At 42.0% G+C, this 12,516-nt stretch overlaps 1 protein-coding gene across 4 annotated transcripts in view; it reads left to right on the plus strand.

The window, feature by feature from the left end:
- The window catches only part of LOC116970062 (nucleotide-binding oligomerization domain-containing protein 1-like), an 87,279-nt gene that overhangs the window by 32,410 nt on the left and 42,353 nt on the right, over nt 1–12,516 (plus strand). For all 4 annotated transcript variants that reach the window (XM_033016799.1, XM_033016812.1, XM_033016805.1 and 1 more), the window contains exons 4-5: nt 6,024–7,815; nt 11,531–11,614. In XM_033016799.1, the coding sequence (XP_032872690.1) occupies nt 6,024–7,815; nt 11,531–11,614 (1,876 nt within the window). The remainder of the gene's footprint in view (nt 1–6,023; nt 7,816–11,530; nt 11,615–12,516) is intronic.

Below are 12,516 nucleotides of genomic sequence, written 5' to 3' on the forward strand. Positions count from 1 at the left end.
TTTTATTTGTTATATATTTTATTTATTAGAAGTGAGTACACAATGCATTGATACAAAAACGATGTTAACATATTACATTCTCTGTACAACTTCCCTTTTTTTTTAAAGAGAGAAGTGAGAAAGGAGAGAAGAAAAAGAGGTTGTGAAAAGTGAAGAATAGATTAGTGAGCGTGCGTGAAAAACCAATAAAGAGAAAGTGAAAGCGAAGGAATAAGTGAAGAAGGAAAGCAGGAGGGAGATTGTTCAATCGCCACAGTGAGATGATTTTTTTTTAAATATTCTAAATCATCTTTCACCCATACCTGAAACTGTTGGTTTTCATGATACTATGTCACCACATGAATCCAAGAAATCAATAAATGGGGACCACACCTGGAGTATTGCGTACAGTTTTGGTCTCCAAATCTGAGGAAGGACATTATTGCCATAGAGGGAGTGCAGAGAAGGTTCACCAGACTGATTCCTGGGATGTCAGGACTGTCTTATGAAGAAAGACTGGATAGACTTGGTTTATACTCTCTAGAATTTAGAAGATTGAGGGGGGATCTTATAGAAACTTATAAAATTCTTAAGGGGTTGGACAGGCTAGATGCAGGAAGATTGCTCCCGATGTTGGGGAAGCCCAGGACAAGGGGTCACAGCTTAAGGATAAGGGGGAAATCCTTTAAAACCGAGATGAGAAGAACTTTTTTCACACAGAGAGTGGTGAATCTCTGGAACTCTCTGCCACAGAGGGTAGTCGAGGCCAGTTCATTGGCTATATTTAAGAGGGAGTTAGATGTGGCCCTTGTGGCTAAGGGGATCAGAGGGTATGGAGAGAAGGCAGGTACGGGATACTGAGTTGGATGATCAGCCATGATCATATTGAATGGCGGTGCAGGCTCGAAGGGCCGAATGGCCTACTCCTGCACCTAATTTCTATGTTTCTAACTCCTTAAGAATAGGTCTTGTTTGTCTATTAGGAGGAGTCTCATTTCTTTCAAATGTGCTGTGTCCAGCATATTACTGATCCACATTTTAAATGTTGGTATATTAGCATTTTTCCAAAATTTAAGTATGTTTTTTTGCTGTTATTAACCCATAATTGAAAAATGAGTTTTGGTGTGTATTTAATTTGTTCCCATCTCCACTTACTCCAAATATAATCATTTCAGTATTAGGTTCTATTTTTGTCTTAAATAGCTTTGAGAATATATCAAATATATCACACCAAAATTTATAAAGTTTTGTACAAGAGACAAATGAGTGTGTAATATTGGCATTTTGAGAAAGACATTTATCACAAATGGGAGAAATATTTGGATAAAATTTATTCAACCTAATTTTGGAATAATATAATCTATGTAATATTTTAAATTGAATTAAGTTATGTCTAGCATTAATCGAACATGTATGTATATGTATAAAATATTTTTCCCATGTTTCTTTTGAGATTTTTATCATTAATTCTTTTTCCCAGTCTTGGGGATCTGTTCTGTAAGGACGGACTTCACCTGAACGGTGCTGGGACTGGGGTCCTGGCAAATCATATAACTAGGGCAGTAGAGAGGTCTTTAAACTAAGTAGCGGGGGGGAGGTATCAAGGGGGGTAATAACGGCAGGGGTAGAGGAAATAGAGCAGGGTATCAGTGGGGAAGCGGAAATTCAAAATGTGACAGGAGACAGAATTTGTGAAGATAAAGATCTAGATGTAAAAGGGGCAAAAACGGAAAGGAAGGGTAGTAAAAATCATCTGAAAGTGCTTTATTTAAATGCACGGAGTATTCGTAATAAGATAAATGAATTAACGGTGCAATTAAGTATATATAGTTATGATATCGTGGCCATTACGGAGACATGGCTGCAAGGAGATCAGGACTGGGAGTTAAATATAGAGGGGTACTCGACAATTAGGAAAGATAGACAGGAAAGAAAGGGAGGAGGGGTGGCCCTTTTAATAAGGGAGGGAATAACGGCAATAGAGAGGAAGGATATTGCGTTGAAGGATCAGGATAGTGAAACAGCTTGGGTACAGATAGAGAATAATAAGGGGAAAAAAACACTAGTGGGTGTAATTTATAGACCTCCAAATAGCTGTGACGCTGTTAGTCAGAACATAAATCTGCAAATAGTTGACGCATGTAAAAAGGGAACTGCTGTAATCATGGGGGACTTCAATTTTCATATTAATTGGGCAAACCAAACTGGGCAGGGTAGACTAGAGGAAGAGTTTATAGAATGTATTAGAGACGGGTTCCTAGAACAGTATGTCACCGAACCGACAAGGGGGGAGGCAATCTTGGATCTGGTCCTGTGTAATGAAGCAGGATTAATTAAAAATGTCATAGTTAGGGACTCGTTGGGAACAAGTGACCACAATATGGTCGAATTCCATATTCAAATAGAAGGGGAGCAGGTTGAAACTCAGGCTAGGGTGCTTAGTCTAAATAAGGGGGATTATGAAGGTATGAGGACTGAGCTGATCAAAGTTGACTGGGATAGCAGACTCAAGAATAAGACGGTACATGAGCAGTGGTGTACGTTTAAGGGTCTACTGTATAACCTTCAAGAAAAATTTATTCCTATGAAGAAAAAAAGGGGTAAGGGTAAGAACAGTCAGCCATGGCTCAGTAAAACTATAAAGGATAGTATTCGGCTGAAGGCAAGGGCATATAAGGTAGCCAGAGATAGTGGGAGGGTAGAGGATTGGGAAGCATTTAAAGGTCAGCAAAAAATAACTAAGAGATTAATTAAGACGGGGAAAATAGACTATGAAAGGAATTTAGCGAACAACATAAAAACTAATAGTAAGAGTTTTTATAGCTATATAAAAAGAAAAAGGGTGGCTAAGGTGAACGTTGGTCCATTGGAGGGTGAGACTGGAGAGTTGTTGGTGGGGAACATGGAAATGGCAAAGGCATTAAACGAGTATTTTGTATCAGTCTTCACCATAGAAGACACAAAAAATATTCCAACGCTGGATAAACAGGGGGCGGTAGGAATGGAGGAGCTAAATACTATTAAGATCACCAAGGAGGTGGTATTAGGGAAATTAATGAGACTGAAGGAGGATAAATCCCCTGGGCCTGATGGATTACATCCAAGGGTCTTGAGGGAGATAGCGGTGGGGATTGTGGATGCATTGGTGATAATTTTCCAAAACTCCCTGGAGGCAGGAACGGTCCCAGTGGATTGGAAAATGGCCAATGTAACACCTATATTTAAAAAAGGAAGTAAACAGAAGGCGGGTAACTATAGACCGGTTAGTCTAACATCGGTGGTGGGTAAAATGTTAGAGACAATTATTAAAGAAACACTAACGGGGCACTTGGATAAACATGACTTCATCGGACAGAACCAGCATGGTTTTGTGAAGGGGAAGTCCTGTTTAACGAATCTGCTCGAATTCTTTGAGGAAGTAACAACCCGGGTGGATAAAGGGGAACCGGTGGATGTGGTATACTTGGACTTCCAAAAGGCTTTTGACAAGGTGCCACATAAGAGACTATTGCTAAAAATAAAAAATTATGGGATTGGGGGTAATATATTAGCATGGGTAGAGGATTGGCTAACAAATAGGAAGCAGAGAGTGGGGATAAATGGTTCATACTCGGGATGGCAACCGGTAACTAGCGGGGTTCCGCAAGGGTCGGTGCTGGGACCCCAGTTGTTCACAATTTATATAAATGATTTGGAGGAGGGAACCAAGTGTAATATATCAAAATTTGCGGACGATACAAAAATGGGAGGAAAAGTAGGGGATGAGGAGGATAGGAAGAGTCTGCAAAAGGATATAGATAAGCTAGGTGAGTGGGCAACAACTTGGCAGATGAAATTTAATACTAATAAATGTGAAGTCATTCACTTTGGGAAAAAAAATGATAGGGCAAGTTATTTTCTAAATGAGGAAGAGCTGCGTTGTAATGCAACGCAAAGGGATCTAGGGGTATTAGTACATGAATCACTAAAAGTTAGTATGCAGGTGCAGCAAGCAATCAGGAAGGCCAATGGAGTTTTGGCCTTTATTGCTAGGGGGATTGAGTATAAAAACACGGAGGTCTTGCTGCAGCTGTACACAGTATTAGTGAGACCACATTTGGAATACTGTGTACAGTTCTGGGGTCCATACTTAAGAAAGGATGTACTAGCCCTGGAGGCAGTGCAGCGAAGGTTTACAAGATTAATTCCTGCAATGAGGGGATTGACATATGAGGAAAGGTTAAGTAGGCTGGAACTCTACTCTTTGGAGTTTAGAAGAATGAGAGGCGATCTCATTGAAACATATAAGATCGTGAGGGGCCTTGATCGGGTGGATGCACCGAGGATGTTCCCAATGATCGGGGAAACTAGAACTAGGGGACATAGTTGCAGAATAAGGGGGGGCTCTTTTAAAAACTGAGATGAGGAAGAACTTCTTCACCCAGAGGGTGGTTAATTTATGGAATTCACTGCCCCAGGGAGCAGTGGAAGCAGAAACTTTAAATATATTTAAGACTAAAATAGATGGTTTTTTAGCTGCCAAGGGGATAAGGGGCTACGGGGAGAGGGCAGGGATATGGACCTAGGTATGGTTAGTATAGTAAGACCTGAGTGATCTCCTGGACAAGTGTCGATCGCCTGGATTGGGGTCGGAGAGGAATTTCCCGGATTTTTTTCCCGAATTGGACCTGGGTTTTTATCCGGTTTTTTGCCTCCCCAGGAGATCGCGAGGTTCTTGGGGTGGAGAGGGGTGATAGCGGTATAAAGGGGAGGGTAGTGTCTTGTGTTCTGTGTCTTGTGTCTACTGTTTGTGGGTAAGTGTGTCTGTTTAGTGTTCAGCCATGAGCGAATGGCGGTGCGGGCTCGACGGACCTGGTGGTCTACTCTCGCACCTACTTTCTATGTTTCTATGTTTCTATGTTTCTCTAATTGCCTCTGTTGATGGTAATTCTATATTTAAAATACTGTTATACAAGTATGATATTAATTTTGTTGACTCCGCATTGATATTCATTACTTCTTCCAATGGGTAACATTCATCAGTAACATTCTTGTCTGTACGGAATTTGCACGTTCTCCCCGTGACCTGCGTGGGTTATCTCAGAGATCTTCGGTTTCCTCCCACACTCCAAAGACATACAGGTTTGTAGGTTAATTGGCTTGGTATAAATGTAAAATTGTTCCTAGTGTGTGGAATAGTGTCAATAACGCTGCGGAAGACTCGACCACCACCAACGCGAGGTTCGATCGCCCGGCGCGGGGGAGCCGACATCCCCCTGATACAGGAGAAACATAGAAACATAGAAACATAGAAATTAGGTGCAGGAGTAGGCCATTCGGCCCTTCGAACCTGCACCGCCATTCAATATGATCATGGCTGATCATCCAACTCAGTATCCCGTACCTGCCTTCTCTCCATATCCTCTGATCCCCTTAGCCACAAGGGCCACATCTAACTCCCTCTTAAATATAGCCAATGAACTGGCCTCGACTACCCTCTGTGGCAGGGAGTTCCAGAGATTCACCACTCTCTGTGTGAAAAAAGTTCTTCTCATCTCAGTTTTAAAGGATTTCCCCCTTATCCTTAAGCTGTGACCCCTTGTCCTGGACTTCCCCAACATCGGAAGCAATCTTCCTGCATCTAGCCTGTCCAACCCCTTAAGGACTTGGAACTTTAATTCCGCCTGCCATCACAGTGAGGAATGTGTAGGAGTCACTGTGATGGATGTTTATGTCAAAATGTGTTTTTTTGAGTCTGTTGATTTTTTAAATTGTATGACTGATTTGACCAGTGAAGTATCACTACACCAATTGGTGTATGTGACAATAAATGAACTTGTGAACTTATGTGCGGGGATCGCAGGTCGGTGTGGACTTGGTGGGCCCAAGGGCATGTTTCCGCGCTGTATCAAAAAAAAAAAAATTCTTGTATCAATGATCTCCATCTTTGTTCTTCCCCACAAATTGAAATATTCTCTGCACTTAGACCACTTTTGACATTTATATCTCATGATCCAATGGTGGATTTAAAATCTGTTATATTAACTATGCATTTTTCTTTCCAGTCTTGCAGTACATTCAGAAAATCAGACAGGATCTACGGCAAGACACAAGGTTTGTCACCTCATATGTCAGGAAGGAAGATATCTTATTGGATGATACATACACTGAGACTGTTATGGAGGTAATCAACGCAGTCAATGAAATTAAAGGGACCATCACCGACTTGGAGGATCTGTTCAGTGACATTGAAATCATTAATGAAGATGCCGAAACTGTGTTTGTAACGGGTGACGCTGGAGTGGGAAAGACCATTCTCCTCCAGAGACTTCAGAACCTGTGGTCAAAGGGAGAGCTCTGTGGCGATATCAAGTTCTTCTTCAAGTTTAGATGCAGAATGTTCAACAGCTTCAAGGAGGAGGACAAAATCTCTCTGCGAGATCTTCTGTTCAAGTACAACTGTTACCCTGATAAAGACACCGATGAGATATTCAGTTACATCCGACAGCATCCAGCCACCGTTCTCTTCACACTGGACGGATTCGATGAACTTCACATGGATGGCGACCTTAACGATATTCCTGATATCTCATCGCCCTTCGAGCCCACACACCCTGTGGCCCTGTTGTTGAACCTTCTCCGCGGAAAATTGTTGAAAGGCTCCATGAAATTGTTGACAGCAAGGACAGGCACAGACTTGCCATTGAGGATGGTGAGAAAGAGAGTGGCACTGAAGGGCTTTTCCAAAGAACATTTGCGGGGTTATTTGAAGAAATATTTCAAAAACAAGGCCGATCAAAGTCTAGTTCTGACCCAGCTGGAGGCCAACCCTCACCTGTGCAGTCTGTGTTCAGTGCCTTTGTTTTGTTGGATTATATTTAAATGCTATGAACATTTCCAGTCCACAAGTAGCCCTCAGCGGCTCTTGGATCACATCACGTTAACCGACATTTACCTGTTGATGTTGGAGGTATTCTTGAATCATTCTATCAAGCGGGGACTAAACAAGCAAAGCAACAGTCAAAAGGAGACCTTCAAAGCAAAGAAATGTGTGCTGATGCGTTTAGGAAAATTAGCAAGGAGAGGAATTGAAAACAACAACTTCATCTTCAGTCAGGAGCAAATGACCGAGGCCAACATCTCTGAAGAAGATTTGAAATTGGGTTTCATCAAAACTGCGTGCCATTACGACGGATGTGGGAACCAGTCCACATACGAGTTTCTTCATTTAACCCTACAGTCATTTTTCACGGCTTTTGTCTTGGTTGTAGATGAGGACATCAGTGCCAGAGAAGCCATTAAGTTTTTTGCCAAATGTGACCGTCACATGAAAGTCAATTCTCTTTTGTTACATTGCATAGGATATAATATGAATCACAGAAAGGAAATATTCGAAACAAATGAACACCTGCAGTTCACCACTCTCTTTCTTTGTGGCCTCTTGTCTAAAGCTAAAAGGGACTTGTTCAAACATTTGTCCTCCACGGGCGGTGTCCAAAGGAAGCGCTCGGCACTTAAGACCTACCTTGCCGATCGCGTAAAGACACACTTAAAAAATCTCCCTTCATCGCCATACCAAGGCTTTTGCAGAGTGCAAGCTTTGCCCCAGTTTATCTGGCTGGCGCGCTACATTTTTGAAACGCAGAGCGAAGCGGTGGCCAATCTTGCAGCAAGAGGGATTTGCGCTGATTATATCAAACTCACGTTCTGCAACGCCTTCTCTGCTGACTGCAGTGCGATTGCAAACATCCTGCGCCATCGTAAAACGTCGATTGCCCTTGAGTTGGACAACAACAATATCAACGACTATGGAGTGAAAGAACTAATTCCTTGCTTCCATAAACTCACAGTGGTCAGGTACGTTTTCATTTATTCCATCAATTTTTCATGAATAGGTTGTATCTCCCTCTTTTAAAGTATTTGTTGTGGGATTAAGATAGAAATTAGAGCCATTCAAAGACCTTGGGATGTTCCAAAACACTTCAGTTCCAATGCAGTGCTTCATGTGAGGTGAGTATAGGAGCAGGGAGGTTCTACTGCAGTTGTACAGGGTCTTGGTGAGACCACACCTGGAGTATTGCGTACAGTTTTGGTCTCCTAATCTAAGGAAGGACATTATTGCCATAGAGGGAATACAGAGAAGGTTCACCAGACTGATTCCTGGGATGTCAGGACTTTCATATGAAGAAAGACTGGATAGACTCAGTTTGTACTCGCTAGAATTTAGAAGATTGAGGGGGGATCTTATAGCAACTTACAAAATTCTTAAGGAGTTGGACAGGCTAGATGCAGGAAGATTGTTCCCGATGTTGGGGAGTCCAGAACAAGGGGTCACAGTTTAAGGATAAGAGGGAAGTCTTTTAGGACTGAGATGAGAAAAACATTTTTTACACGGAGAGTGATGAATCTGTGGAATTCTCTGCCACAGAATGTAGTTGAGGCCAGTTCATTGGCTATATTTAAGAGGGAGTTAGATGTGGCCCTTGTGGCTAAAGGGATCAGGGGGTATGGAGAGAAGGCAGGTACAGGATACTGAGTTGGATGATCAGCCATGATCATATTGAATGGCGGTGCAGGCTCGAAGGGCCGAATGGCCTACTCCTGCACCTATTTTCTATGTTTCTATGTTTCTATGTGAGGTGACAAAGGAGATTGATGATGTTAGGGCGGGCGGTGGATGTTGCCTGCAAGGTTTTTTTTACGGCTGGTCCAGAAGATTCAGATGTATGGGATCCATGATAACTTGGTTGTCTGGCTTCTTCAGAGTAGACAGAGGGTTGCAGTGGAAGAAAGATATTCTGATTAATATGAGGGACCTTATCGAAAGCTTTACTAAAATCCATATATACAGCATCCACCACCCTACCTTCATCAGTCTCTTTCGTCACTGGTGGCACAGTGGCATAGTGCTAGAACTCCTGCCTTACAGCAATAGAGACCCGGATTCGATCCTGACTACGGGTGCTGTCTGTACAGAGTTTGTACATTCTCCCCGTGACCTGCGTGGGATTTCCCTGAGATTTTCAGTTTCCCCCACACTCCAAAGATATACAGATTTGGCTTGGTTAATTGGCTTGGTATAATTGTAAATTGTCGCTAGTGTGTGTTGGATAGCGTTAGTGTGCTGGGATCGCTGGTCAGTACAGACTTTGTGGGCCAAAGGGTCTGTTTCCGCACTGTATCTCTAATGCCCCTGTCCCACTTAGGAAACCTGAACGGAAACCTCTGGAGACTTTGCGCCCCACCCAAGGTTTCCGTGCATTTCCCAGAGGTTGCAGGTGGTTGCCAGAGCTTGCAGGTAGTGGAAGCAGGTAGGGAGACTGACAAAAACCTCTGGGAACTGCACGGAAACCTTGGGTGGGGCGCAAATTCTCCAGAGGTTTCCGTTCAGGTTTCCTAAGTGGGACAGGGGCATTAACTAAACTAAACTAAACCTCCTCATATCTCAATTATTAGTGAGACATGATCTGCCACATACAAATCTGTGCTGCCTATCCATATTAAGCCCATACTCTTCCAAATGGGAGTAAATCCTTGATACTATTCAACTAGTATAAGGTAGACAAAAATGCTGGAGGAACTCAGCGAGTGAAGCAGCATCTATGGAGCGAAGGAATGAGTGACGTTTCGGGTCGAGACCCTTCTTCAGACCCTGAGGAAGGGTCTGTAGAAGGGTCTCGACCCGAAATGTCACCTATTCCTTCGCTCCATAGATGCTGCTTCACCTGCTGAATTTCTCCAGAATTTTTGTCTACCTTCGATTTTTCCAGCATCTGCAGTTCTTTCTTAAACATTCAACTAGTATAAGTAAGCTAACGGAATGCATTTCAACCTGAAATAAACAATTGTTAATGTTCACCATATTATGTAGACTTATTTTAAGCTGGAAAGGGTGCAGAGAACATTTACTAGGATGTTGCCATGATTTGAGAACCTGAGCTATAGAGAAAAGTTGGGCAGGCTAGGAATTTATTCCTATGAGTGCAGGAGACTGAGGGGTGGGTGATGTTTTAGAGGTGTATAAAATCATGAGGAGAATAGATATGATGAATGCAGAGAGTCTTTCACCCAGGGTAGGAGCATCAACAACCAGAGGACATAGGTTTAAAGTCAGAAGAGGGAGATTTACTAGGAACTTTTTCACTCGTGATGGGAGGTGCATGGAACGAGTTGCCAGAAGAGGTTGTTGAGGCAAGATAAACCAGCATTTAAAAGACACTAGGACATGTACATGGATAGGTAAGTTTCAGAGGTATATGGGCTAAATGCAGGCAAATGGGACTATCTTAGATGGGGCATCTTCATTGGCATGTACGAGTTGGGCTGAAGAGCCTTTCCATACTGTACGACTCCATTACATATGCTTTTGCTTTGGTTCAGTTATGCCCTTGCTCTCCTAATCCACTTCGAAACCTCGTGTAAGGACACGGGAGATTGATTAGTTATTGATGAAAACACCAACAAACGCATGTAGGGCGGAACTAGGCAGATACCCACTGATAATAAATATCCAGAAAAGTGCACTAAATTTTTGGAATCACCTTAAATCTAGCCCCCCAGATACCCTCCAGTTTAAAGCCTTTCAAACACAAGAGGGGAACCCAGACAAGAGTTCCCTGTGTCAGTTGGTACTGAGACTAACTACCCCTATTCAGTTAAACCCTATCCCGTTAAACCCTGGATGGCCCCAGATCAATACTGGCCCCCAATCACCAATTAGAGTGAATCAAATTATCAAACAATGTAAAGAAACGTACTTGGAACATTGGGATAAAGAAAGCAAAAGCCAAAGCAGATTAGAATGTTACCGTTCCCTAAAAAGAGACTATAAATTGGCAGACTATCTCTCAACTGTTAGAGACATAAAGCAGAGACAGACCCTCACCAAATACAGGTTAAGTGACCACTATTTGGCAGTTGAAAAAGGAAGACAGAAGAGATTCTGGCAACCAAGAGAAAACAGAATATGCGGCCACTGTTTGACAGATGAGATTGAAACAGAGGTGCGCTTCCTCCTAAAATGCAATAAATTTGACAAAACAAGGAAAGCATACTTTGACAAACTCAGTGTGGCAACCCCTGATTTTAAAGAACTAGATGATACATCAAAACTAAGAATAATCCTTGGCGAAGGAAATACAGCACATCTTGGTGCACAATACGTAACACCATGCCATAACCTGAGAGACGGTGAATGACCAACATGCACATATGTACGCACACACTAATCGACATTAACTAACACTAAGAAATTAATATTGAATTGCTAAACTTGCTATTGTATTGTACTGCTTACAGCTACAAGAACGTGTAGCAATCAATAAAGGGCTATCGGCCTATTGCAAGTTTATGTACAGGGACATATCTATCCATGCACTGTATACTTGTATTTATACTTATGCATTTCAAATATGTATGTCATGTTTTATACTTTGGCAATATAACAATGTTTTTTTATCATGCCAATAAAGTTATTTAATTGAAATTGAAATTGAAAATTGAATTGATGAATGACTTTGGGTGTGATATGCATTTGTAGTCTGCCTAATATATCCTTTGTTGTTAAATGCAGGTTGAGTGTAAACCAAGTCACGGACGATGGAGTTAAAGTGCTGGCTGAAGAACTCACTAAGTACAAAATTATAAAATTTCTTGGGTAAGTCACTAATAAAAGTATTGTGCACAATGAGTGTACTGTGCAGTGTATGATTATGCAAATCATAGGAAATTCATGCAAAGTTGTTTAGATGACCTGATACAAGGCTGAAGGTGACTTACTGTTAAAACTGGTTTAGAAACAGCCATTGTGGTTTTCTAGATAGCCACACACCCCCTCCCCCTTATGCCCGCCCTTAGACAAACAGTGACGCACAGTGTTAGATCCTCTGTCTTATCCAAGCTGATCTATACAATAGTGATAAATCATGATTTGTAATTATCACCACATTTTTCACCACCACCCAAAACCATTTGATCTCCGAGTAGATAGAATGACAATTGTAATTTAAAAGTTCGGGGCAATTTAAAGGCAGGGAGGGAGAAATTCCTCAGAGTAATTCTTTTCATCCTGAGGTGACTGAAACTAGATCATTTTAGCCCTACTAATTATTTCAGAATCTACATCCTTCAATCCATTGTGATCACTGCCCCAGGCATAAACAAGTCCAAGTATTGTTTGAAGGAATTTGCTGAAGCAGCATCCACCTTTATCAGCATTATATGAGACATACAGCACGAAAACCGGCTCTTTGGCACAACTCGTCCATGCTGAGCCGATCAAAGCTAGCCCCATTTGCTTGGATTTGGCCCTTATCCCTCTAAACCTTTCCTATCCATGTATCTGTTCAAGTGTATTTTAAATGCTGTTATAGTACCTGCCTCAACTACCTCCTCTGACACCTCGTTCCATATACCCACCCCCCTCTGAGTGAAAAGGTTGCCCCTTAGGTTCCGTTTATATCTTTCTCCTCTCACCTTAAAAGTACATCCTCTGGTTTCTAATTCCTGTATCCTGCGTATTGGACTGTGCATTAACCCCATGTATTCAGCATCTGCAGT

The sequence above is a fragment of the Amblyraja radiata genome, chromosome 2 (genome assembly GCF_010909765.2).
Source record: "Amblyraja radiata isolate CabotCenter1 chromosome 2, sAmbRad1.1.pri, whole genome shotgun sequence".
NCBI classification, from domain to species: Eukaryota; Metazoa; Chordata; class Chondrichthyes; order Rajiformes; family Rajidae; genus Amblyraja; species Amblyraja radiata.